Source organism: Trachemys scripta, chromosome 6 (assembly GCF_013100865.1).
Source record: "Trachemys scripta elegans isolate TJP31775 chromosome 6, CAS_Tse_1.0, whole genome shotgun sequence".
In the NCBI taxonomy this organism is placed as follows: domain Eukaryota; kingdom Metazoa; phylum Chordata; order Testudines; family Emydidae; genus Trachemys; species Trachemys scripta.
Genome location: NC_048303.1, coordinates 49,308,672 through 49,336,627, shown reverse-complemented (window position 1 = coordinate 49,336,627; position 27,956 = coordinate 49,308,672). Strand labels below are relative to the sequence as shown.

At 43.5% G+C, this 27,956-nt stretch overlaps 1 protein-coding gene across 1 annotated transcript in view; it reads right to left on the bottom strand.

The window, feature by feature from the left end:
* The window catches only part of VCAN (versican), a 103,065-nt gene extending 86,492 nt beyond the window's left edge, over positions 1 to 16,573 (bottom strand). The window contains exons 1-3 of the mRNA XM_034774107.1: positions 16,495 to 16,573; positions 13,708 to 13,882; positions 13,456 to 13,583 (exon numbers count right to left, since the gene is read on the bottom strand). Of these exons, the coding sequence (XP_034629998.1) occupies positions 13,456 to 13,583; positions 13,708 to 13,882; positions 16,495 to 16,573 (382 nt within the window). The remainder of the gene's footprint in view (positions 1 to 13,455; positions 13,584 to 13,707; positions 13,883 to 16,494) is intronic.
* Between the last annotated feature and the right edge of the window lie 11,383 nt (positions 16,574 to 27,956).

The window sequence follows — 27,956 nt, the reverse complement described above, 5'->3', positions numbered from 1 at the left end:
TGCTCTCTGCACCCCACCCACCACCCTGAACATATGTCCCAACTACAATGGGGAAATCCTGTGTATCTTGGAGTCTCTGAAGAAAGAGCCAATCTCACTTCATTGTACCCCTGGTCCTTCCTTTCATCATAGGACAACTTATTCATGCTACTGCCCACTTGTGTCTTCTCCACATAGAATATCAGGGTTGGAAGGGACCTCAGGAGATCATCTAGTCCAACCCCCTGCTCAAAGCAGGACCAATCCCCAGGCAGATTTTTGCCCCAGATCCCTAAATGGCCCCCTCAAGGATTGAATTCATAACCCTGCATTTAGCAGGCCAATGCTCAAACCACTGAGCTATCCCTCCCCCCTCAATGGTATAGTCCAGAGTATGTTTGTAGTTGGTTCTGTCTAAGGACTGATGCATTCACACGATGCTAAGCCCTCCAACTGATTATGGGTGTAACACCTGGCATCCACTACAGTGAGCGCTGCAACTTCTTGAGGTGATTGTGCTCAAGGATGCTGTATGTGTAGTTTTGTTAAAGATTTTAGTGTATTTGAAAATATTAAAGACAATAAGTTTCCTTCTTTTTCCTGTTTTTGCCCTTGTCATCTAGTAAGGGCTGGGAAAGGGGTCCTCTGGATCACTTCTTTAGCCAGAATGAGATCAGTTCCCTCCTGCAACATTTATGGCAGTTGTCCCCTCAGGAGCTGTTCAGTGCCCCACAAGGGGAGGAGGAAAGGGGAGAAAATAAAATAGCTTTACATTAATGGTTATCAAATAGGTTTCTAAAGCTATAAAACTAATTTTTAAAAACACACAAAAACAAACAAAACTTCTATTGCTTGATTTTATACATTATACCAGGAAAACAGCTAAGCAGAAATCACCCACCTCTCCATCCCAGCCACCACTTATCTGCTCTTGGACCTGCCAGGTGGCTGGTGGTGGGTGGAAATCAGAGTACACTGGGGGGGGGGGGGAAGGGAATACATTGTAGGATGAAGCAGTGGGGCTGGCTATCCCATAGCAGCTACAGTGCCTGTGCTTTCCATCTACAGCAGCACTGAAATGATTTGAAATCAACTGATGTACTGAAGGCATTCCCAAGACTTGCTCAGAGCTGAGCCAATCACATTGGTTATTAGTTAACACTTATGAAACACTAAAAGTAAGTAAGTGTGGACACAAAGTGTTGTACAAACTTTCCAGACACTTGTGCTGATACTGAAAACTTCAAAAAAATTCTCTGGAGAGATGGAGCTGCAGAAAAAGACCGATTAGGTTACCTAGCCCATCCCTAGGCCAAGTCAGGAATATTACACTTACGGTTCTGTGTCTTGACTAGGTCACTTTTAAATGACTCAAGAGTCACCATTGCCCCTGAGAAAATATTCTACGCTCTGATGCATATCTATGTACTGTACTGATGCCTGTCATTAGTGTGTATTAGCTTACATGGACTATGTAAATCTGCAAGTTTGCCTTTTTAGAAATAAAATATCTATTTACTTATTTTGTACTTACTGTAAGCAGCTCAGGATAAATAAGAATTTAAAAGACAGTGATTCTACTTTTAGACCCATCACTCACAGAGCTTAGAGAAAATACTTTGTACATATTGATTGCACAGTACACTGGATATGAATTTCATACCTAATCGCAGTGTTTGAAACTCAGGGACTTAATGCCCTCACGCACAAGGAAGGAGTTATTTTGAGAGAATACACTGCTAGTTAAATATATTTTATTAGTTTCATTAGCAACTTTTAAAGCTTCTTAGAGGAAGTCTATAAAGCCCAAATTCTTCTTTCTGTTTGGTAGGTCAGGGGGGATAAGATAAGTGCAAACAGCAGCCAAATTTGACCAGTACCAGGGAATAGCATGTCTTCTCCACGTGCTATTCCCTTAGCACAGGAGAGGTAAATGTGAAGAGTAAGAGTTAATGCTGAAAATAAACTCATTTAACTCCTCTAGGGATTTCATATGGAAATCCCAAAAGTGTGGTAGGAAATGATGCTATATAGAGCAGATGTGCTCAGGCTCTGCACCCCATCTCCTATTTCAAAATTGGCAGAGAGGCCATCAGTGGGATTTGGGAGAGGGAGTTCACTTAGGTGCTGGTCCTGGCTTCCCCTGGTACTGGTCAAATTTGGCTGCTGTTTGCACTTATCTTATCCTCTCTGGCCTACCAAACAGAAAGAAGAATTTGGCCCTTATAGACTTCTTCTAAGAAGCTTTAAAAGTTGCTAATGAAACTAATAAAATATGTTTAACTAGCAGTGTATTCTCTCAAAATAACTCCTTCCTTGTGCGTGAGGGCGTTAAGTCTCATACTTAGCAGGGAGATTACTGCCATCACACATCATGAGCTGCTTAATTATGCTATCTGGAAGCTCCAAGGTTTCCCAACCAAAACATTATGAGTGCACTTTTTTCACACTTACAGAAAACTCGTTTGGCGGGCGAGTGGATGACATAGCCCCCATCACCAAAGCAATGAAGAAACAACTTTTCTTCTTTAAAAAAAATGCCAAGAAGTTAAATGCAATCTGTAATGTTTTGATAGCTGGAGTTCATGCTGAGAGGTAACTCAGCAAAATTATTAAGGCAAACCCAGGGCCTGGAGCAGAAATGGAAGAAAAACTATCTCTCACCGTGCCCTGCAATAGCAAGAGCGAAATGGAAACCATGACAATATTTTGATTACAGACAATAACGCAACGTGTATTATTCTTGGCCCCTTTCTTAGATCAAGTCTCAGGTTGATTCCCTACTCTTGGCAGTCAGAGCACTGAAAGAATCTCCAGGATTTTCCTGTTGTGAGTATTTGCATTGCTTAGTTTTAAAAAACACCTGACCAAAGCTGCTCTTTTTTTTTTTTTTTTTTTTTTTTTTTTTTTTTTCTGTCAAATACAACAAGCTAGATGGGGAAGCCAAGCTTTTTGTTGCAGACAAAGGCTGATTCACTACCACTGCTATGCCAATAAGCTTTGGATCTACAGGCTTATCAGGTGGATTTGTAACAAGTTTCATTCCTTTGAAGCTTAATTCATTTATTCACCCTCACTAGAAAAAGTCTCACTGAGTCAGGAGAGTGAGTGGGTGAGTTTCATGAACCATATGCTTTAAAAGCAAGTATGAAAATAAGGGTGGGACAGAACCACATCCAGAGAGTCCTCACACTGCACAAACTCAGTAATCCAAAGCCCCTCATAGAAGGGGTTAGATGGCTCTCAGCCATCAGAGTCAGCATTTGGGACCCATGATGTCAGTGTCTATTCCCTCTCCAACACCAACCAATGTGGGAAAACTAGAAATGCTAAGGGCAATCTCACATTTCATTTTTTAAAATTCTATCCTTTCCCCCATGCAGCCCTAAATAAAATAAAATAAAATAAAAATAAATTAATGGAGATATCACCCTATCTCCTAGAACTGGGAGGGACCTTGAAAGGTCATCAAGTCCAGCCCCCTGCCTTCACTAGCAGGATTAAGTACTGATTTTTGCCCCAGATCCCCAAGTGGCCCCCTCAAGGATTGAACTCACAACTCTGGGTTTAGCATACCAATGCTCAAACCACTGAGCTATCCCTCCCTATCACAGTTTTGGGGTAACTGCACCTCTGATCCCCCTTCATGGTGTGTTCAAGGAATTCCCTCTTCAATCTCCGAGCTCTAGCTGTCACCTCTCTCTGGGCAAAGACTTGTGACCCTTTACTTTCTGACCAGGGGTTTAGTCTCACAGCTTCCTTGTACTTCACTGTATTTATTCCAGCCGGTCTGACTACTGTCCAGCCCCTGTGCTTTGCTTCCTCTCCAAAGGCTATGCCAGCTGTTACCAATAAGCAAACAGCTTTTCCAAAGGAGGAGGAAAGAGGTTCTCTGTCCACAGCAAAGTACATGATTTTAGGAGAAAAGTTTTATAGAGAAAGTATATAAAACAATAGCAGGGTCTAATGCATATTTAAGCTTACCAGTGCCTCCCCCACCCTCACTCCTAGGAGTCCCTGGCAGGTTCCAGTCCTTCCAAGCCTTCCACAGGGTGCCCTTCCCTTCTCTCTGGACAAAAGGCATGTCATCTTTTTTTATCAAAATGAAGAGCTCTCTGTCAGTTCAAGCTGGCCCTTTACCCAGGCTCTTCCTTTGTCTTCTAGGGTTCTTGAAGACAGCCAGAATCAGTATATCCAAACCCCCATCAGGGGGTGGCAAGCATCTCTGGATCTGTTTACTGGTCCCAGGGTCCGCAGTAATTACCCACCACTGTTTTTAGTTCCTGGAGGTGCTGCAATGGCCCTCCCCCATGGTGTACAATACAATCCCTAACCAACAGTGATACCTATAACCTGTACAGAGAACATTCATGAAGTGAACACTATAGTCTCAAGAAAGGTATCCCTGTGTTTGTCTTATCTGCCATAGCCCCTTCTGGGGGCACCTCTGCTCTACCAAGAGTGCTAGAGCTCCTTATTCTGCCCTCCTCCAAGGCTCAGTGACCCACCTTAGGACCAGGGGGTTGTTTGTGTTCACTGCCTCTGCCTAGTAGCTGGGTGCGTAAACTAATAGACAGCTCAATGACCTCTAGGACATTACTATATATACAGGAAATCAAAGGCGAACAGATAAGGATAAAAAAAAAACATTTTATCCCTTGACAGGACAGGGGTAAATTAAAAGCAGGGAAAGAGAACTGGTAAGGGAAGTTGGGATATGGAATACATTAGTAACCAACCAATCCCACAGCAATAAACACTAAATATCAACTAATTAGGTAAAAACAACAAAAATGCTCAAAAGTCTCCCCACAAGCTTTAGCTGCTTGGTGGAACTGGAGCTCGCTGTGAAGATCTAGGGTCCCTTACTGGGTACAGGCCTGGCTTACTGGGTGTAGGTTGGCTACTCCAACACTGGGAAGCCGACAGCTCTCCCATTCGGGTGACGGAGGTCCCTGGTGGCCTCAAGCCCTGATCACCATGGCTCCTGGAACTGGTGGGAGAGGGTCTATGGGCTCAGATAGTCCTTACAGGTATAGTGGAGCCTTGGGCCTTAGTCTCTCTGTTGTGTAGCTGGGGCTTTGGTCAGTATCAAGCCTTCGGGCCGAAAGAAACAAATTGACATCTCCCCTGCTCCTGCAGGAAGCAACTCCAGGGCTGCTACCCCTCCAGCTGCTGTAAGTTGATGACCTGCAACAACCTCTCACAAATATTGTCCCTGCCTGAGCTCAGCTCACATATTGGGCAGTCCCAGTCATGTGCAGGCTCATTTAGGTCTGCAGTTGGTTGCCTGATCATGTTAATCAGACTCTGGCCTGCTAACTCCTCTTCCTCACATATATTGTGTCTTTCCAGGCACGCTTGGGAGGTTCCAGCTTTGTGCGGGTTCACCAGAGCCTGCCCTGCCCTGCTTATCAGTCGGAACTCCTAGTCCAGCTCCCACGGTCTGTGTGTGTCTCTCAACCACAGATGTGGCAGGCAATCTCAGTAGCAGTTCCACTTTCACAGATAGCCTTGAAATCAGAAACCAGTCCCTAGGGTTGCAAAGTCATCTAAGTGTTGGATGCCCAATTTCCATTAATATCAATAGGAGTCAGGCATCAAAATATTATCTTGTTAACCTTCCCCAAAGCTCTTAGTCCTATTCTGTGCAAAGTGATGTGAGAATGCTAGACAGGAATTTATTACATTTGGAGGAGCTGGTAGGAGACATTTTTTCCCCACAGGCCTGCCCCCAAAAGCTAAGGTGAGCTGCACCTCATTAAACTCAGAAGTAGCAGCTGTGACCCAGCACCACAGTTTTACTGGTTCTTATTTGTTGATAGGGGCCAAGTGAATTTTGAACCCTCCACAGGCTTTTCAGGCAAATCTCTTTCATGTGTGCCTTACTCACAGGAAGCGCCCCATTCACTCCTCTTCCTCCTCCTCCCCACCCCCATTGCTTGCTGCTTTTCCCTCTTCCTCCTCCTCTTCCTACCTCCGCTCCCTTCTGCCCAGATCAGGAGGGAATCGCCTACAGAGCTGGGACTAGAAGTTGCAGCTGCCCAAAGCGGTAGGATGTGGCCCCAGCTGAGTAGGGGTTGGTATGGGTGATGATCTGCCTCCTCCATGCCTCTCCTACCTGCAGTAACCAGACTTTGGGATTCAGTCAGTAGTACTGACTGGACACTATCAGGTTCCCCTTTTGACCAAACTTTCTGGTCAAAAACTGGACACCTGGCAACCCTAAAAAGCCTATAGAAATCAATAGAAAGAGTGCTATTGACTTAGATGGGCTTTGGAGAAGGCCTTGAGTTCTCAGAAGAATACCCTAAGCATGAAGGTTTATTCTGAAAGGATGTTCCTTTTTATTCTTACACAAATTTCAGTGACAACAGCAAGAACTATATAAGAGTGAATGGAAAATGTTGAAAGGCCATCTGGTTTTCTATTGGTTCCCTACACCAAGTGGGAAAAAAAGGTGTGTCATGGGAAAGGGGTTTTGGAATCTTCCCAACCTCCACCCCAAAAAAAATTTCCTAGCACAACTCCTTGTTTGCGTGTTACACATACATGGCTTCTACATGGCTTTGGCCAGTGGACCACATCCCCCAGCCTTCCACTTCATCAGTGGGCAATGGTGAAGGGACTTCACTTAGACTTCACTGGCACTTCCCAAATTTCAAATTCATACTTATCTGGGAGCTGAACAGGAAGACTCATTTTCTAATCATTCATTTCAAATCAATAGGCATTGTAATATAGCTAGTTGGACACTTGTTTCAGATGGAAGTGAAGTTAAGCAGGCAATGAGGTTACAGCAAGGTCTTTAGAATTGAATCTAAATTAATAGCCCATTTATGAGACCTGTAAGCACTGGTATATTAATAAACATATTCAAAATCTCGCATAATGAAGTGAAATGAACTATAAAAAGTGTAAATCAGCCTATTATAAGCCACCATGCCCACACCTAGTTTGATAAAAAAGAGATTGGAAACAGTTTTTCATTATTATAGTTCTGAAGTTTGAAACCTACATAATAATTCCCCCATGTTTTTTTTAACAAAACTCAAAATATTTTATTCATAATTATGCACAGCCTTTAATCTCTACGTCTTTTCTCTGAATAAGGAAATGGTAAGATTTAGCATAGATGGCTGGTTTTAATTTAGGCTAATTGTTTGTGTTGCATCTAGAAATTCATGTCTCAGGCAATGTAATTTTATAAAGCCAGAAAGGAAGAAAAAAGAAAGTTGAAATGCCGCTTGCTCATACACATCTTTGTCTGTAACTAATCAAATAAATAATGTGAATTCAGTACATATTTCAGCTAAAGTCTATTGCAAATATTTCCATGCTTTTATGAGACCATCTGGTCTAACATTGCCCCTGACACAAGGCTCCCAACTATTGAGTGAACATTTCCAAGATGAGCATCTTTATTATGGGCTAGATTCCAATACCCTCACTCAAGCAACTCCTTACTCTATGAGTAGTCCCACTGACTTCAGTAATACTACTCATGAAGTTATAATAGCCAGGGCATAGGCAGCTGGACCAATAATGTCTGCTGGGTCGGGGTCAAAAGCAGGAGTCAAGACTAGCTACCAAGTCATCAGGAAATGGGCATCAAAGTTAAGACAGGCCAGGTTCGAAGGCAAGAGTCAGGAGCAAGACAGGACAAAACATGATGTCTGAGGCTGTAGCAAGCCAAAGTCTCCACTGTGGCTCAGATGCTCCTGGTTTAAAGAGTTTGCGTGGGTTAATCAGAGGGCTGCAGGATTCTGTTGCACTGACCTCTTCAGGCAGTACTTCCTGCAGTGCTAACCCTCCAGTAACTGTTGGGTGTTGCTTTGCCTTGCTCCCCAGTGGCAACACAGAGGTATCAGTCAGCCAAGACCCTATAACCCCAGGATCTAGACCAGGGGTGTGCAAACTTTTTGGGCCGAGGGCCACATCTGAGTGAGGAAATTGTATGCAAGGCCGGGGCAGGGGGTTGGAGTGCGGGATGTGGGAGGGGGTGCAGTGTGCAGGAAGGGGATTGGGGCAGAGGAGAGGTGCGTGGTGCATGAGGGGGCTCAGGGAAAGGAGTTGGAGTGCAGGAGGGGTGTGGAGTGCAGGAGGTGGCTCAGGGCAGGGGTGCAGACTGCGGGAGGGTCTCAGGGCAGGGGTTGGAGTGCAGAAGGGGTGCAGGGTGCAGGGCAGGGGGCTTAGGGCAGGGAGTTGGGGGGCGGGGTGCAGGAGGGGTTCGAGCTCCAGCCCGGCGCCACTTACCTAAAGCGGCTCCAGGGTGGCAGCGGCGCACACTGGGGCCAAGGCAGGCTTCCTGCCTGCCTGTCCTGTCCCCAGCCCTGCACCACTCCAGGAAGCCCTGCAGCCCCTGGGGGAGGAGGGGCGGAGGGCTCTGCTTGAGCTGCCCTTGCTGCACCTCCAGGAACCTCCCCCGAAGCTCCCATTGGCCACGGTTCCCCATTCCCGGCCAATGGGAGCTGTGGGGCAAGGGCAACGTATGTGGAGCCCTCTGCCCCCCCCCAGCCTGGGGGCCACTTCTGAGAGCAGCCACGGGGGGCAATCCCGCGGGCCGGATCCAAAGCCCTGAGGGGCCAGATCCAGCCCACAGGCCGTAGTTTACCCACCCCTGATCTAGACACAGAAATCCTTACAGAAGTAAGGTATGAATGTGAATAAGGCTAGTAGATCTGGCCCTTAATCAACATCTTAGAATAGTACCTGCCTGTTCTTGGTTCCAAATCATAATTAAGATGGAAAATATCTTGTATGAGCCCAGTTCTGTGAGGTACTGACTACCCTCCATTCCCTTTGTCTTTAATGGGAGTTGAGAGTGCTCAGCACCTCACAAGAGAAGCTCAGTCAGCCTGTTGCAGAATCAGACCCTAAATGAACAGGGCAATAATAAACACTATGTGGCTTCAAATCCTAAAAGCTATGGTCTGTTTCCATGGAATTCATGTGTTATTTATGCAGCAAACAAAACAAAATGTCCTTTTATGCAATGTTTACTCTCCACATAAATTACTTCTATCTGCAGTTTATCAAATTCTCCATGGGCAAATGGTTTCACTCGTTTATTCTCTTTTGTGCTATGTAGTTTCCTGAATTCAAAATCACCTCTTTTCCTTCTAGCAACCATTTTTGTAGAAGCAGAGCACTATCATGGTTCTTTAACCCTTCTGTGAAAAGGTAAAGAGCCCACCATCTTGCTAAATTTTTAGGGACATGCTGGTAAGGGTATGAAGAATTACCATTCACCTTCTATATCTTCTTGGACATGTTTTCCTCCATAGATGAGAGGATACAATACTGATGGCAGTATATAATACTGATGCCATATATCCATACTCAGATCCTAGAGTAGATTTTTCTTATATTTTTCTGAGCCTGGACATTTCCATTTCATTGAAAACTTTAGCCCATACAAAAATAGAAGAATCTCAGGCTAGATGATCATAATGATATATTCTGGGCTTGAAATCTATTAAGACTATAATGGAAACTATTTTGCAACCCTTACCTACCGTGGGTGCTACAAGCTCATTTGTCCACAAGCAAAAAAATAGCATTAATGCATTGTTTAGGTTGAGAAATCAAGCCCTTGAAAGTTAGGAAATTCCATAATCCATGGTGCTCTTCCACGGTTAATCTAGCCACACTCAAATCCTATATTTCTTATGAAATATGTTTAAAACATAGGGCCAGATCCTCAGCTAGCTTTGATGGAGCTATGCTGATTTACACTAACTGAAGAGCTGGCCCAGAAACAATACTATATTAATGTTTATATTTTACAAGAAAAAGCAGGAATATCTATGAAACAAGGGGCTGTTAATGTTACCTGAATATCTTGGGGGTATGTGGGGGGGGGGGGGTGGCAATGGGGTATTGAGGCTTTTACTTGTTCAGATTTAGCCCATTTCAAATAATGAGTAATATGTGACTGCCGTTTGGTGACTTATATGTGGTCTCAGTCCAATTCCTAAAGAAAAAAATGTCTTCACCACAAAAGAACATTACCAGGATTGGCACTAGCTGGTACTCTTCTTGGCAATCTCAGCACAGAGACTGTCACCAGGTGGATGCCTCCTGAGCACTTCCTAATGGCCAACAGCCCCCTGCATCAGTTTCCACCTTCAAGGGGCTTTCTCCATGACTCACAGACCCTTTTGTCCATTCACACCCCTTCTCAGGTTCTGATTTATTAAATTAACAAACATTCAAAATGAAGTTCTCCAGTCTTTCCTCAAGTCCACCCCATTACATTCCTGTCAGGTCACTCCCATGCTTTTCTTGCCTGTAGTCTCACTCCGCAAATCCCAGGTGCCCCTGCTGGAGCCTACTCTCACCCATCAACCTCAATAATCCACTCTGTTCTCCCGAGAACCCTCTGAGAACTCTCACTCGGCAGTTTCCTTCTGTTCTTTATAGGAGAATCAGGTGATCCTTGCTCAGGTGCACCTCATTAGAAATCAGGGTTGGCTGCCCTCAGGCCTCTAGCCCATAAAGTGCCAAGCCATCCCATTACAGAGACCAAGGATTGAATGGGCCACAGAGACTGAACTACTAACTCACCCCTAGCAGTGGTCTCTCCAGATTAGGATGATGGCCCATTGACATTGCTGCTGTTTATCTGCAATGTGACTAGCTGGAGGACTTTAGGTTGGACTTTTCACAAGCGTTCAGTGTTGGCCTAAATCTACTCCCATTGAAGTCAATGGTAAAACTCCCACTGATGTGAATGGAAGCAGAGTTAAGCCAACAACGAGCAGTCATGAAACTTCCCCCATTAATATGCTACCCTCAGTCAAGCATCTTTCATGAGCACTTGCTTTTTTTAAATTTCAGAAAAACTGCACTACTGCCATGTGCACTTTATTTTTGCCTTTCAACGATGTATGCACTAAACGCACATTACTGATGCTTATTTAAAGCAATAACAATACTACTGTCTCTTATCACCAGGAAGTGACTATAATATTCTGAACAGTTAATATAACAGGTAAAATCTGGCATAGTTTCAATAGTTCTCTTCTGGCGCTATTTTGGACCTGATCCTGCATCTACCGAAGTTCATGGCAACACTCCCATTGACTGCAGTGGGTGCAGAGTCTTTATCCATATAGATATTCAGAACAGAATGAGAATTTTAGACAATAATTGAAATATAAAATAAAAACAATCAAAACCTTACAATCTATCATGTAATTATTATTCCTTTATTTAAATTTGAAGACACATACAGTTCAGCTAGTTCAATGTTCCACAGACTTTGACAGAGCTATACTAATTTATGCCAGCTGAGGAACATAAGACCATAAGAATGGCCCTACTGGGTCAGACCAAATGTCCATCTAGCCCAGTATCCTGTCTTCCGACAGTGGCCAGTGCCAGGTGCCCCAGAAGGAATGAACAGAACAGGTAATCATCAAGTAATCCAGGCCCTGTTGCCTATTCCCAGCTTCTGACAAACAGAGGCTAGGGACACCATTCCTACCCATCCTGGCTAATAGCCATTGATGGACCTATCCTCCATGAATTTATCGAGGTCTCTTTTGAACCCTGTTATGGTGTTGGCCTTCACAACATCCTCTGGCAAGGAGTTCCACAGGTTGACTGTGTGTGGTGTGAAAAAATACTTCCTTTTATTTGTTTTAAACCTGCTGCCTATTAATTTCATTTGGTGACCTCTAGTTCTTGTGTTATGAGAAGTAGTAGTAATTTCTCTACACCAGTCATGATTTTATAGACCTCAATCATGTCTCCCCTTAGCCATCTCTTTTCCAAACTCAAAAGTCCCAGTTTTATTAATCTCTCCTCATACGGAAGCCATTCCATACCCCTAATCATTTTTGTTGCCCTTTTCTGAACCTTTTCCAATTCCAATATATCTTTTTTGAGATGGGGTGACCACATCTGCACACAGTATTCAAGATGAGGGCACACCATGGATTTATAGAGAGGCAACATGATAGTTTCTGTCGTATTATCTATCTCTTTCTTAATTTTTCCCAGCATTCTGTTCGCTTTTTTGACTGCCGCTGCACATTGTGTGGATGTCCATAAAGAGTATAGTTTGGAATTGACGGCTGTGGTAATGTGTTAAGATGGAACAATAGAAACTTCATTGAATGAAACTCTACTCACAGGGAAACAAAGTGAAAGTCTCATACTGTTTCAGAGCATTGAAACATGACAGCCGTATGTCTGGTTACTGTGGATTTCTGCATATAGGGTAAAATTCACAGCACAAAGGCTGAGTATAAGTCTACATGGAGGTGGAGAGAGCGGGGGGAGAATCTATCGTTAAATACATCTTAAATGTTTATATTGTGTCAATTAGTATAGTGTCTAAGCATGGAGGTATCTAGTATCTAAAATACGCCCCAATCCCACTAGAGAATTGCAGGGTAGTTAGCTATGCTAACTATAGCTGCTATACTAGCCTATCGGCTGAAGTAAGGGCATGCAGGGATCACAACATGATGTGGGAATCTGTGGCCATTGGACCCTCACATCTCACAACTCTCCCCCAAATCCATGCTGTTTTGATCTTCATAGAGCTGGCACAGAATCTAACTTTGCTATAGACAGGGGTTCAAAGTCCCTTGGTTCTCATGCTTCATCATTGCCCATCCCCCACACAATGGACCCACAGCTGTTGTACTGTACTGGGAGGCCTTCCACAGACAAATTTCACATGAATTGATGTCATATTGTGGAATCAAAGACAGTTTTGCTAAACATGCTGCACATGTCTCAGAGCTATGTTATACTGTGAAAGCCTTTTATTTCCAAAATTCAACATTAAGCTTGGATTGTCACTTAATATCTACCTAATTCTGGAGTTACAAATAGGTAAGCACCTTAGCTATATACTTTAGGAACCATAATATAGTTAATACGTAAAATATATGCATCTTTAGTTCTATGCAGTACATTCAAATGTTAGATACTTCAAGAAATGTTTGTTTCTTTTTTTAACATTCTAAAAATGTGAGGACATGTTCCAATAGCAGTTTTGCATTAAGGATTACTGTCACTAACTATAGAAGCTCCAAACCTGAATACCCATTTGGGAACCACCACCTCCACAGTCTCCTTTAATTAAGGCCTGCTATACCACAAACTACAGGTTCATTTCATCCAACCATTCTTTTTCATATGCAAAATGACTAGGATGTCTTTTATACAAAAAGCAACAAAGAGTCCTGTGGCACCTTATAGATTAACAGATGTATTGGAGCATAAGCTTTTGTGGGTGAATACCCACTTCGTATTCACCCACGAAAGCTTATGCTCCAATATATCTGTTAGTCTATAAGGTGCCACAGGACTCTTTGTTGCTTTTTATAGATCCAGACTAACACGGGTACCCCTCTGATACTTTTATACAAAAGTTCTTATTTTACTGTCTTGCCATGTTAGATTCTCCAATTATTTTAGCTTTCAAAGAGCCCCTTATTTATGTTGCAATCTTACCTTCCAGGTGATCCACGTAGCAATATACATCATAAGTTTCATTGGGAAGACGGAATCCATATGTTCTAACTCCTTCCTTTCCCATTTTATCTCCATAGCAGCCAACTCTGGGTTGCCTGATTGGATATCTGGAATACAGTAAGTTAATATTTATTGTTACAGTACATTAACATTTTATTGCATTTTAAGTATGAACAGCTCAAGCCAATTAATTTTGGGAAATGCTGTCAAAAGACAATTTGAACAACTCACCTAACAGTTTGGTCAGACAACCAACCAGCATCGCATTGCTCAAATCCATCTTCATATGCAGCTTTCAGCTGATCAGGGTTTGCTATGACAGCACCATTGTTCAAACAAGCCTGCTGAGCATGTTGAAAATTCAGCGTATATCTACTGGTTGCAGCACGATAGTGAAACACAACACCTACAAAGACAACAAACTCATGGTAGTGACACAAGTTGCATCACATTTGCTATATTCATTATACAGTAATATTATTCTGATACAACTATAATAAAAAAAAATGAGACTCCCTCTTTGTACAATAATAACAACATGCTGTTACAAGATATTCAGTAGTAAGTATGATCATGTCTCCCTCTAGTGATGGCCACTAATGACTAGATAACTGCCTGCTACTACTCAGAGTTGGAGAAATTCTTTTAGCTCAAGTGGTAGAAACCTGTGATTTTGGTGAAGGAGGTCCCTGGTTTGATCTCTACATGATGTCTGTCTCTGCAGCCCAGATTAGTTACAAATATAGTAATACTATTTATAAACATCTGAAGATTGGTCACTTTTTATATTCCATACAATTATATTTTCTTTTATGTACTAAAAATATTACAAACTACATAAAGCTTTCTTGTATTTGTGGATTCCGGATTATGACAATTGGCAGAATTTAGAAAATAAAAATTAAAAACTTCAGAGCATTAAAAAAAGTTTAGTTCTAGTTAGGGGCCAATTCTGTTCTCAATATAAGTGCAAATCCCACTGACAGCAGCAGCAGCTGCACATGCATATCTAAGAGTAGAACTAATGGCTAAATTGCCCTGTTCTGTTCATTGCCTCAGAAGCATCTGGCACCAGTCACTGTCAGAAGACAAGATCATAGACTAGAGGGACCATTGGTCTAACCCAGTATGGCCACTCTTACATTCTTATGATTGAAAAAGTGTACTAACATTCAATGGGCATACATTTTTTTATTTTTTTTTACTCTTCAAGATCATTCTTCCCCTATCCCCGTGCCTTTAAAGTTAAACAACAATGGATGCTGCATGATGATCTTTGAAAAATACTACACCTCTACCCTGATATAACGCTGTCCTCGGGAGCCAAAAAATCTTACCGCATTATAGGTGAAACCGCATTATATCGAACTTGCTTTGAGCCATCGGAGCACGCAGCCCTGCCCCCCTGGAGCGCTGCTTTACCACGTTATATCCGAATTCGTGTTATATTGGGTCATGTTATATCGGGGTAGAGGTGTATATAGTGGAACCTCATTAATCACTGAAGTATCAATTACACATTACTAAGAGTTATGAACTAGCAAATAAATCTCTGTGTTTAATAAAAAACAAGGTAAATATATTATACAATGTGCTTGTTCTTCTATTTTGAAATTTTAATTTTATTGTAATATTTAATTATGTGCTCATTAATGTACTCTAATATATTATGAAGAAATGATGGAGCCTTCGTAATATGCGATTTCACTACAGTTATTTGCCATTAAACTTTGCTGAGAAGCAGGAAAAGACCATTATTTTCTGTATGAACTCGAATGTGGCAAAGTGCAGATTAAAGTAGGTCTATAATTTTTAGAAATGATTTTGCCCATGAGAACAAATTCAGATCTGGTGTAATTTCAGTGGCTTCTGTGGAATTAATTGTCATAATCAGAGGTCTGAATGTGAACCATAGATGGTATACATTCATAGATTCATAGACTTTAAGGCCAGAAGGGGCCACTGTGAGCATCTTGTCTGACCTGCACATCTCAGGCCACAGAACCTCACCAACCCACTCCTGTAATAGAACCATAACTTCTGGCTGAGTTACTGAAGTCCTCAAATCATGGTTTAAAGACTTCAAGTTACAGAGAATCCACCATTTACTCTAGTTTAAACCAGCAATTGGTCCATGCCACATGCTGCAGAGGAAGGCGAAAAGCCCCCAGTTCTCTGCCAATCTGACCTGGGGAAAATCCCTTCCCAACACCAACTATGGCAGTCAGTTAGACCCTGAGCATGTGGGCAAGACCCACCAGGCAGATAACTGGGAAAGAATTCTCTATAGTAACTCAGAGCCCTCTCCATCTTGTGTCCTACCTCTAGCTGTTGGGGATTTTTAATACAGGCAGTCACCAATGGGCCACATGCCATTGTAGGCAGTCCCACCATACCATCCCCTCTTGAAGCCAGTTAGGTTTTTTGCCCCCACTGCTCCCTTTGGAAGGATATTCCAGGATTTCACTTCTCTGATGGTTAGAAACCTTCATCTAATTTTAAGCATAAACTTGTTGATGGCCAGTTTATATCCATTTGTTCTTGTGTCAACATTGGCACTTAAGTATCAGAGGGGTAGCCGTGTTAGTCTGAATCTGTAAAAAGCAACAGAGGGTCCTGTGGCACCTTTGAGACTAACAGAAGTACTGGGAGTACAGATGTCTTGCATCTGAAGAAGTGAGGTTCTTACCCACGAAAGCTTATGCTCCCAGTACTTCTGTTAGTCTCAAAGGTGCCACAGGACCTTCTGTTGCTATTGGCACTTAAATAACTCCTCTCCCTTCCTGGTATTTATCTCACCTCTGCCTTCATTTGGTTAGGCTAAACAAGTCAAGCTCCCTGAATCTCCTCTTGTAAGGTAGGTTTTCCAGTTTTCTGATCATCCTACTAGCACTTCTCTGCTCTGTCCCAGTTTGAATTAATCTTTCTTAAACATGGGAGACCAGAACTGTACACAATATTCCAGAAGTGGTCTTACCAGTGCTTTGTACAATGGTATTAACACATCCCTATCTGTACTGGAAATACTTCGCCTGATGCAGCCTAGGATTGCATTAGCCTTTTTCATGACCGTATCATATTGGTGGTTCATAGTCATCCTGTGATCAACCAATTACATTCTGGTCTCTCTCTTCTTCTGTCACTTTCAACTGATAAATCCCCAGTTAATAGCAAAAATTCTTGTTGTTAGTCCCTAGGTGCATGACTTTGCACTTTGCATTATTAAATTTCATCCCATTTCTTTTACTCTAGGTTTCAAGGTCATCCAGATCTTTTTGCATGATATTCTGGTCCTCCTCAATATTAGCAATCCTAGCTTTGTGTCATCCTCAAATTTTATTAGCACATTCCCACTTTTTGTACCAAGGTCATTAATGAAAATGTAAAATAAGATTGGTCCCAAGACCAATCCCTGAGGAACTCCACAGGTCCTGGAAACCAAGCAATTCCAGGGGACAACTGATAAAAGAACAGGGACAGGAGTGAGGTCAAAGGGTCAAATGAAGGGAACCTGATGGGGACATGGAGCAGAGGCAGCAGGAGAGTGATAGAGGGGAGATATGTAAGCCCCAGGATGATGAGAGCCTTATTCCCTGCAGAGGGAAGAGAGGTTGCTATAGATTAATTAGAGCACCTGAAGCCAGTCACCTGATAAAAACCCCTGCTTCAATCAGACAGAGGAAGGAGTTGAAGCAGAGTAGTTTGGTTTTGGAGCAGAGAGCAGTTTGGAGAAGTGCTGTGGTGGGCCAGAAGACCAAGACCCTAGGTAAAGGAAAACCCAGCTTGTGCAGAGCAGAGGGACTCCACAGAGACAAGGGGTTGGGAGAAACTTGGCCCAAGCAGAGAGAGGGCAGGAAGCCCCACAAGCTGAAGGACCAGAGAGGGAAGTGAATCACTAGTTTGAGTGGTTTGCCACTATCCCTAGTGCCCCTGGGCTGGTACCTAACATAGAGAGCGGACCCGGGTCCCTCCCTCTCCTCTCCCCTTCTCTGGGACGGTAGTGGGATAGTTGATACCCCAGATCAGGGGCAAGAAATGGTGCCCTGAACCCCCCCCCCCCACAAGAGGAGAAAGCGCAGGACCTGTCATAATAGTGCCGGCAATTTGCCACATCTGGTGTGATCTACCTTTTGTACAACCATGTTTTATGTTGTACAATGTCCCAATTATTGTTTACCTCTCTGTCCTTAATGACCTTTCTCTTTCAAAATTTCTTCCAAAACCTTTCATACAGTTGAGGTCAAACTAACAGGCATGTAGTTTCCTGGATCACTTTTTTCCCCTTTCTTAAAAATAGCTGTTATATTAGCAATTCTCCAGTCATAGGGTATGACCCCCAAATTTACAGATTAATTAAAGATCCTTGCTATTGGACTTGCAATTTCATGTGCCAGTTCCTTTACTATTCTTGGATGAAGATTATCTGGGCTCCCTGATTTGGTCCCATTAAAATGTTCGAGTTTGACTTTCACCTCAGATGTGCTAATTTCTACTTCTATATCTTCATTTCTATTACCCACCTTGCTATTAGCCCCAAAATCCTCATTACCCTTATGGAGTAAGGTATTCGTTTAGGTATTGGGCCATGCCTAAATTATCTTTAATCTCCTCCCCATCCTCAGGGTTTAGAGGTCTCACTTCTTCTTTCGTTGTTTTCTTTTAATTTATATGGCTATAGAACCTTTTACTATTGTTTTTAATTTCCTTTGCAAGGTTCAATTCTGCTTGGCTTTTGGCATTTCTCACTTTTTCCCTATACTTTCTGACCTCCAAAAGGTAGCTTTCCTTGCTAATCCTTCTCATCTGCCATTCCTTGTAGACTTTCTGCTTTCTAGTAATAACCTGTTTAAGATGCTTGTTCATTCCCTATGATTTTTTTCCCCTTGCTTTGGATGCAGCAGCGGCTCCAGGCACCAGCGCTCCATGCATGCCTGCGGGAGGTCCACTGGTCCCGCGGATTTGGCGGCAATTCGGCGGTGGGTACGCCGAAGCCGCAGGACTGGCGGACCTCCCGTAGGCATGCCGCCAAAGGCAGCCTGCCTGCCATGCTTCGGGCGGCAAAAAAGCTAGAGCCGCCCTTGTTTGGATGCAGGCTTCAGCTAGCTTTGCAGCTTTGATGTAAAGTAATTCCAAGCCTCATCCCACATTCAGATCCTTGAGTTCTTCAGTTCAGTCCATTTCCTTAACTAATTCCCTTCATTTTTTTAAGTTTCCTCTTTTGAAATCAAGGGCCGTAGTTGCATACCTGTTTTTGTTTATCCTTCCATTCAGTTTAAACTGAATTACCTCATTTCTCTACCCTTGTCATGTTTTATTAAGGAAGTTTTCCAGTTGAAATAAAAAAATCTTGTGTAAAACACCCTAATCCTTTCTACATCAATTAATTCAATGGCACAGACAGAGAACAGGATCAGAATCTGGTCTCCATTGCAGCAGTATACATGCATAATGGAAACAATGGAAATACTCCAAATTTCTTCAGGTCTGGCCAAGCTGTGTTTGACACGGGACCTAAGTGGGACAAGACCCTGACACAACTCCCATGCTGGGAAGGTGCTAAGATGGCAAAGCGTAGTGCCAGCTATGCTAGCTTTATGTCCCCTAGGAATTGCCCTAACCTGGAGAATTTACTGTGTACAATTAGGGCAGGTTTACAGGCCATTTGTGCTGCCTGAGCTCTACAAACATATGTGGGGCTTTGTCTTTGTGGATTATTTCTGTGCATGGTCTCTAACCACAGTCCCAACATGCCCATGCCCAGAGTGGCATGCAGAGGAATACTGCAGAGCTCTACCTTGAGATACCCACGCAGGCATGGGACAGTGTGACAGGGTGCTATTAGCAGCTATAAATGGAGACTTTTGGAAGCAAGCATCCTGGTAACCTAGAACTCCCAGGGCACTGGGTTACTCCTAGGGGAATTCTGCATCACTGCGCAAGCGCAGAATGAATGTCCCCTGCAGATTTCTTTTCTCCCTCCCCTGGACTAAGACCCCTCCCCAATGAGCCCACTCCCCCTGACCTGGCCCACCCCGACGAGCCACCTGCACCTGGATCCCCAGCCCACCAAGCCCCAACCAGCTACACCTGGATCTCTGTCCCACTCCCCCAGCATCTGGACCCTCCCCAAAGTTCCCCACCCATACCCAGTCCCCCGTGCTGAGTTCTATCCCCCCACACCCAACCACTGACCCACAACCACCTTCACTGGACCCCTGCTGAGTCCCATTACTGTTGCACTCAGAACCCCCAAACAAGCCTCTGTGCACCAGATCACCCCCTGTACCCAGATCCCCCACTGAGCCGCCCATGCCCAGATTGCCCCACACAGAACTCTCTCAATCCACACTTGGATCCTCCCACACTAAGACCCTCTCCACTTGGATTCTGCCTTGCTGAGTCTGCCTGCCCATACCTGGTGCACTTGGCATGGAGGGGCAGGGCCCTTGGGTGTTTCTGGAGTAGACCCAGTCCTTGCACTATCAGGATTTGGTGCAGCCTCAATGCTGAGTCCATGTCCCAGGTGGGAGCTGCACAATGATCTCCCATCTCTGTGCAGCCAATGGCCTTTGCTTCCCAATGCCACGATGGAGCCGCCGCATTTTTTGATAAATAAAATTTGCAGAATTTTGCAGAATTTTAAAATATTGTGTGCAGAATTTTCATTTTTTGGCACAGAATGCCCTCAAGCGTACTGGGTGTAGTTAAAGCAGGAGGGACTTAGATAGTTTGGATTTGGATTTGTAGGGAGCCTGATGAGCTACTGAGGTCATTAGCTCGCCAGCTGGATAGCTCTGTGAAGAAAGCAAGCAGTATAAAAGGCTGAGCCAGGAAACCCACTCCACCTGATTGCTGCTATGTTGTAATGTACCTGAAGTATACACAGTAATAAAGACACTGGGTAGATGTACCCTGGAGTATTGTACATGCTGCTTAATTCACAAAAAGGAATTACTAGACAGAATTTCTAGGAGTCTAAGGGGGAGCCAGTTCACAGGCAACAACAAATTGGTTCTGGTATTTAAAGGAGAAATGCAACCCAACATCTAAGGTTCTGGGGTTTTAGAAAACATACTGCACATTTTATAAGTTGTTTTTAAAAACTCTCTTCATGCAGATTGATGCTAAGGGGCCAGAGGTGTATGCTGATTTACACCAGCTGAGGATCTGGCCCAATGGGTTCTATTCTTAATAGTATGCACTAATGGTCCAGTTTTTTAACAGTATATGTTACTTGATATTGAGTTTATATAGCTCAGTCTGAAAACACATTCAGTGAGAATTATATGAAACTGTTTGGCTGGCTGGCTGGCTGGCTGGCTGGCTGGCTGGTTTTTAACCTTCACAAAAATGTCATTTTGACACTGATTTGGATTCATGCCTCACAACGGTCTGCACTTCTGATAGATGGCTGACCTGATCTAAAACAGTTTCACTTTTGTAGATGAACTCTGCCATTCAGTGCAAACAGAAAAAGGCATGGTAAGGCAGCAAATAAGTGGGATGATGACAGCACTTCATTTTCATTTTTCAAACTTCATTTTGCAGTAAGTCCATGAGTGCATTCACAATGACTGACCATCTCGCCCCCATGTACATGTTGCTAATCACTGTAATATCTAAATAAGGCAGCATTTAAGAGTTAATATTGGTGCCAATTTAAAGTAGCTCTCTCAATGTTCAGAAAAAGCCTTTGGTCATTTGTAAGACTTGTACAGGAACTTAGAAAATGCTTTGTTCTCTTCACTCTGATCCAGAAGGTAAACTTCACCTATTCTTAGAGTATAAGACTCTTGCTTTTCAAGTGAGGAGCCAATGGACATAAAGGAGCCTACAGGATGAATAGAGAGGAGAACATCAGTATGTATAAGCCTGTGTAATGGCTGCAACAATTAGAAAACCCCCTGGGGCTAAGGAGATTAAATCACAGGACTTCCATTGTTTCAGTTGGACAGGGAGAGAGAAGGCAAAATCTATTGTCCAAGATTTTTAAAAGTGCTAAATTTGTAAAGGATTTTTCCCTGAGTCTATTTGTTTTAAGAAAGAAAAAGCAACAACAAAGTTGTCCTAGGAGCAAATAAAGCAACTGGAAAACAGACTAGAACACTGCAGTGTTGTCACTGAACATCTGGCAAACACAATAAGTATAATTACAGGAAGAAGAAGCAGTGTCTGTAGGCAAGAGCACTTAAGGAAAGTATTCTGCTGTATCCAAAATTTAAAAGAACTCATTTTTGAGTGAGCACAAGAGTGACATTTAATCAATTACCTGTTTGTTACATTTATGGAGAAAAATTTAAGGAACGATTTAATTGTTAAGGGAGTAATTTAATTAGAAGAAAACAGATCTGTTGTTTCACACCCCTGGGCTGCAACACTGCTTGGCTATTTGCCAGTGTATTATGCTTCAAAATCCCTTGGTGTTACTAGGAAGGGCTCCAATAATACAGCTGTCACATTACTGTGGCCTACAAATCAAAGCAGACTTTCAGTGATGGGCTCATGCCTTTGGAACCTGTGCCCTCCAATAGTCTGTCACAGCTGCATTTGGCAAACTTCACGGAACACTGAAGGATTTCATTGGTCAAATGTTTGATTTAACTTTTTAATAATAGGAACTGATGGAGTGAGTGTGTGTGTGTGAGGGGGGAGTTGTTAAAAAACAGGGGCAGTTATTTTGTTGACTTGTATCAATGTTAGGTGCCCAAACTATAGAGGACTGGGGGAAAGATTTGCAAAGCTGGCATTGTGGGGAAGCAAACAAAGAACTCAACTGTCTGGTAAGCACGGTCCTGATTAAGAGGCAGTGTGCAGACATACCTCTAAATGTCCCTCATTTTTGTCCTAAAGTTAACTATGCACAACACAAATTTGGTGAAACCCCTCACTTTTATTGCTGAAAATCATATACATCAGAAAAAAAGAATAACAAAATAGAGGTTATAGAAAGAGTCAATTATATGACTAGAGTGACTACCACAGCATTTTAAGTTTCTCAAATGAATATTTCATTTGTGTCCTTCATTTTAGGTTTTGGTCACAAACTGCATCCTACACATGGGTCTTCACGAGTTGCATGGCCCAAGCACGAATACTTTTGGCACTGATTACCAGTATGCAAGGGCAGTGGATCAACGGCTACACTCCTATGCACCCAACCTCTTCCTCCTTCCTCAATGCCCCCTTTTGGGATGGCTAGCATCTGTCTGCATAGGGACTATGCAGAGGGCACTATGGGATCTTCTTGCATCCTCTCCACTTTGCTCACCTGCACAGGGATGTGGACCCGAATTCTTATGGTGAGATCTTTGGCCATTCTTCCAGAGGCTTTGGCATGCTGAAGCAGTTCCAGTCAACTAGAGAGCTACACAGCACCCAGGGACTTCTCTCAAGTAGGGGAATACTCAGGGGGTGTAAAGCCTCTCCCATATGACTAGGGGATATGGTAGGGTGGGGCCAGGGTACACAGTGCTTCAGTTTTTGGCTTATGTAGCTTAAAGCAGTCTTCGGGCTGTACTTCAGAAGCCATTTTGCCAGTCTCAAATCAGAAGCACAGAACCGTGGCTCAAAGCCATTCTTCCCTCTCCTGTCCTGAGCTGCACTAAGCACAAACCTTTAGTCTTTTCAACCAACTAATTATATCCCTCCTTTCAGAGGAGTTCGCCCTTGTTCCTTTTTACTCCTGGCAGGCAAACTGGGGGCAGAATCAGAGACCCACTTTGAAAGTTCAACTCCAGAGACTGCGAGCAGCAGTGGAGAGATGGAGCAGCCTGTTCAGTTAGAAAGAAAGCCTGTGAGGTTAACTTCCAGAAATGATCGTGATATAAGATAGGCAGTTTTAAATCCCAATCTTTCTACAAATGCTGTATTTAAGGGCTAATCAATGAGAGCTCAGATTTCGGAGAGAACAAATCAATTAGATTGCCAACATAAAATCTCCAAGGACTGAAAGCTCAATAAAGTGGCATTATTCCCACATTAGGAGCAGCTCCCATTTATTATCATCATAATGCCTGCACCAAGGGAGGGTCTGCATAAAAATGAAAATGTGAATTACAATTTCTCGCTCCTTTCCTCTTTACATTTACCTACATCTTTAACAGCTGCTTCTCCCCACATCTAGCTCAGGATTTTAAACATACATTTTTCCATACTTGCTTTCTCTGTTTTTCCCTAATACCTGAAAAGTCTGCCAGGCTTGCAGCTAAAACAAATAAAAACAAATAGAACAAGATCCATGGAAACAGCCCCTCCCCCATACCAGCCAGTGAGACAAGGACAAGAAGAGAGAGGCTGCTGAGAGAGGCCTTCACTAGTGAGATATAGACAAGAGCAAGAAATCTGCAAGGATTCCATCTGCCACCCTGAACCCCCTAAATCTGCAGGAGCCCCCAGGCGAGTTATGAAAAAAACAGTTGAACTTTTTTTGCAGAGATTTTTCATTTTCTTTTCCATTATATTTTAGGTTATCATATTTCCACAATCAAAAAAGAGGACACTGGGGGGGGGGGGAAGCCCCGCCCCGCCCCCATCCACTCCCTACCACTTCCCACCCCGACTGCCCCCCTCAGAACCCCAACCCCTCCTGCTTCTTGTCCCCTGACTGCCCCCTGCTGAGAATCCCCACCCTAACTGTCCCCTAGGACCGTATCTGTCCCCTTACTGCCCCGACCCTTATCCACTCGCATGGGTGGCAGGGTTGTAGAAATTTTGCTGGTGCCCAGAACACCCCCCCCCACACCTGCCTAAGGCTCTGGGTGGGAGGAGGTCTGGGGATTAGGGTGCAGGAGGGGTGCAGGGTGCAGGCTCTGGGATAGAGTTTGGGTGCTGGTGCAGGGTCCGGGCTGGGTAGGGGGTGGGTGTGCAGGAGGGGGTGAAGGGTGCAGGCTCTGGGATGGAGTTTGGGGGTAGGAGGCGATGCAAAGGGAGGGGGTTCAGGCTTTGGGAGGGAGTTTGAGGGCAGGAGAGGGTGTGTGGGAAGGGGGAGGGGGTTTGGGAGGGAGTTTGGGGATAGGAGGAGATGCAGGGGTGAGAGCTGTGGGTCTGAGGATGAGGGGTTCATGATGCAGGAGGGGGATCAGGAATGGAGCAGAGGATTAGGATGTGGGGGGATGAGGGCCCTGGCTGGGGATGAGGGGTTCATGATGCAGGAGGAGGCTCAGGGCTGGGGTAGAGGATTAGGGTGCGGGGGAATGAGGGCTGGGGCTGAGGGGTTTGGGGCATTGGAGAGGCTCAGGGCTAGGGTGGAAGGGCAGGGTAAGGGCAGCCTGTCTTCCCATTAGTGGATGGGGGATGCTAGGACCCGGGGGCAGCAGACAGCAGTTTCTGCTGGCTCTGGCAGTACAAGCAGGCAAGGGAGAGGCAGGGAAGGAGGGGCCACGGGGGGGGGACGCACAGATGGGGGGTGGCAGGTGGAGGCCAGGGACCCATCCAACACTCCTCCGCTCCCTGACTGCCCCACCCCGGACTCCCCTTGCCATTCTGGCTCCACGTGTTTGCAAAACACGCTGCCCGGTGGGTCGGTTTGTGTGTTACACAGGGCTGCAGACAGAGGGAGGGGGAGCAGGGGAGGGCTCTGGCTGCTGGAGGCCAATGGGAGCAGCTCAATCGGCCCAGCCGCCCAATCAGCAGCCGCACTCTGCATGGAAGGGAAGGAGGGAGGCAAGGGAGAAAAAAAACCCAGACATTTTAACCTTGTTACCAATTCCTCCCGGATGGCTATTTAGAGATGCAAAAGCCGGACATATCCGGGGAAATAAGGATCGATGGTAACCCTATTATATTTTGCCCCACTGTTATATTTTAATGCCTAATACCATGGTAGGATACAAATGGAGCCATTAAATAACATGTCCTATCATATTCTGAGGAGCATGATAATAAATATTTTGCACTTACATAGCATTTTTATGCACAGATCTCAAAAAGATGGATTATTGTCCTCATTTTTTACAAATAGTAAATTGTCACCCTCTGGAACCCTCCCCCACTTGTGGGGTCTTACAGCTTGGGCTTCAGCTCAAGCCGGAACATCTACACTGCAATTTTATAGCCCCACAGCCCAAGCCAGGTGACCCGGGCCAGCCACGGGTCTTTTATTGCAGTGTAGACATACTCATAGAGGCCTGATTTTCTGAACTTCAGAAACCCAAGGTCACACAAAGTTGCTTATGACCGGGCAAATGAGTATGTAGGTATAAATACAGCCAGTTAAACTGGCCATTTGCATACAAACATATTTGCTTGTGTATTTGCAGCAAATGCACATACAAATTAGACATGCAATTACATCCTCTTCTTTTTTTTTTTGCAGACAGCCTTAGGCTTCTGAGGTTTTGAAAAATCAAGCCTTAAATGTTTTATATGACTGGTAGCAGGAGTCCAGGTTTGTATAAACTGTGTTAGGGTAAATAATAATCCGCAGAGACCTCTCCCTCCTTCCTTTGAAACTATTGCTTTCACTCACAGTATAGTCCACCAATTGTAACACATGCTCATTTGATGCAGGCAGGATTCAATGGACTTAATATACTGATTAAATCTAGGGGAAAGGCTGAAAAGGGCTATTAAACTATATGTTTATTTTTATATGCGTCCACACAGGAAGCACTAGTCAGTTTCTGTATGTTTTATTTTGTAGGGGTCCTCCAAGTCAAAACCCAACAAGGCAGCTGTCTGAGGTTATTTAAGTACCTTTGCTGGTACTGGACCATAGATTCTAAGGCCAAAAGGGACCATTATGATCATTTAGTCTGACCTCCAGTATAACACCTGCCATAGAACTTTCCCCAACTAATTGCTAGAGCATATCTTTAAAAAAAAATCCAATCTTGATTTTAAAATTGTGAATGATGGAGAATCTACCATGACCCTTGGTAAATTGTTCCCCTGGTTAATTACTCTTGCTGCTAAAAATGTACGCCTTGTTTCCAGTTTGAATTTGTCTAGCCTCAACTTGCAACTGCTCAATGACGATTCCCCATTTACAGTTACATTTTGAGACCTATCAGTTAGCCATTTTTAATCAATTTAATGGGTGCACATTATTTTTATATCATTCTAGTTTTTAATCAAAACATTTTTAAGATGCATCTATTTTGAATGTCCATTCAAACAAATAGGACATCAGGAATTGCTTGGAACAGTGGGCCAGATCCTCAGATGGTACAATTTGATGTAGCTCAATTGACTTCAGTAGAGCTACACTGCTTCACAGTAACTCTACAAAGCTAGGCTCTAGCCCAGTATGTTCAGCCACTTCTAACAAGTGTATCAAATTTGACTGGATGTATCTAATACATCACTGAACACACTTAATAATGTTGGCATTTAAAGAGTAGCAATATGTCATAATGATTAACAATAGCAACTTTGATCATTTATAAACATCTTTCTTCCAGAAGAATCCCAGATTGCTTTACAAACTACATGTCCTTTTATCCATCATTCTAAGAGTCTTAGAGCTATCCTGAATGAAATGAAAGAATTCCACCTTCTGAATCACCAGTAACATTTCTTCCAGCTAATGGAGAATTTTGCAAAAATTTCCCACCATCACTAATATGGGTTCAGCTTCACTGGCATTAGCAATTTTAAATAATCCTAGTATAGAAAAGGCTCTAAAGGTCTCATCCAAGAACTGATCTCAGCTCCACTTAGTTTATAAGATCTGACAAAAACACAGAGCAAAGTGGTCTGATGTTTATAGGCTTTGTAGTTAACATCCTTTAAGATGAAAAGGAGGTGGCTCAGATGCTATACTAATGAAAGACATATAAAAAGCCACAGGCAGACAACCATTTAAACATGTAAAGCTATTCTTCAGAACTAGAAGGACTTATGTTTTCTTTTTAAAATAAAAGCACAGGTAATAGTGAATATAGAAAAAATCATCAAAACATTCAAAGGGCCAAACTTTCAGCTAGATCACAACAGCTGTACAGTCAAAAAGGCACATGCACTCCTCACACAACAACAAAGAGCATCTGTCTGTGCAAATTGAAGAACTAACAATATGATTTTCCTCTTTTGTACTAGAGCTGGCCGAGTATTTTCAAAATGTAGACATTTCAATGAAATTTCAAAATTTAGAAAAAAATAAGGGAAGTGGGAAATTTTGAAACAAATATTTGTGATTCCCCCTCCCCCATTTTTTTTCACCAGATCTAATTTGTGCATTGTTACAGGCTAGGTGGCCCTTCAAATGCTAGCTATGCTCAGCCTTGTCTGGGACTTGTAGCTAGTGTGCCACTGACAGACCCTAGTCATCCACAGGCAGGATTGAACCGGGGACATCTGGAGCTTAGTGCATGAGCCTCTACTGCATGAGAGTCCTGCTTTCTCTGTGGCCTTTCTATCCCTTCCTAACTGCATTCTCTACTGTGTGTATAGTCTTTTCCTAACCCTTTCACAGCTGGATTCAGTAATTATCACTAAATTGCCATATCACCATCAGCTGGTGCTAGTGTAACTCACACACC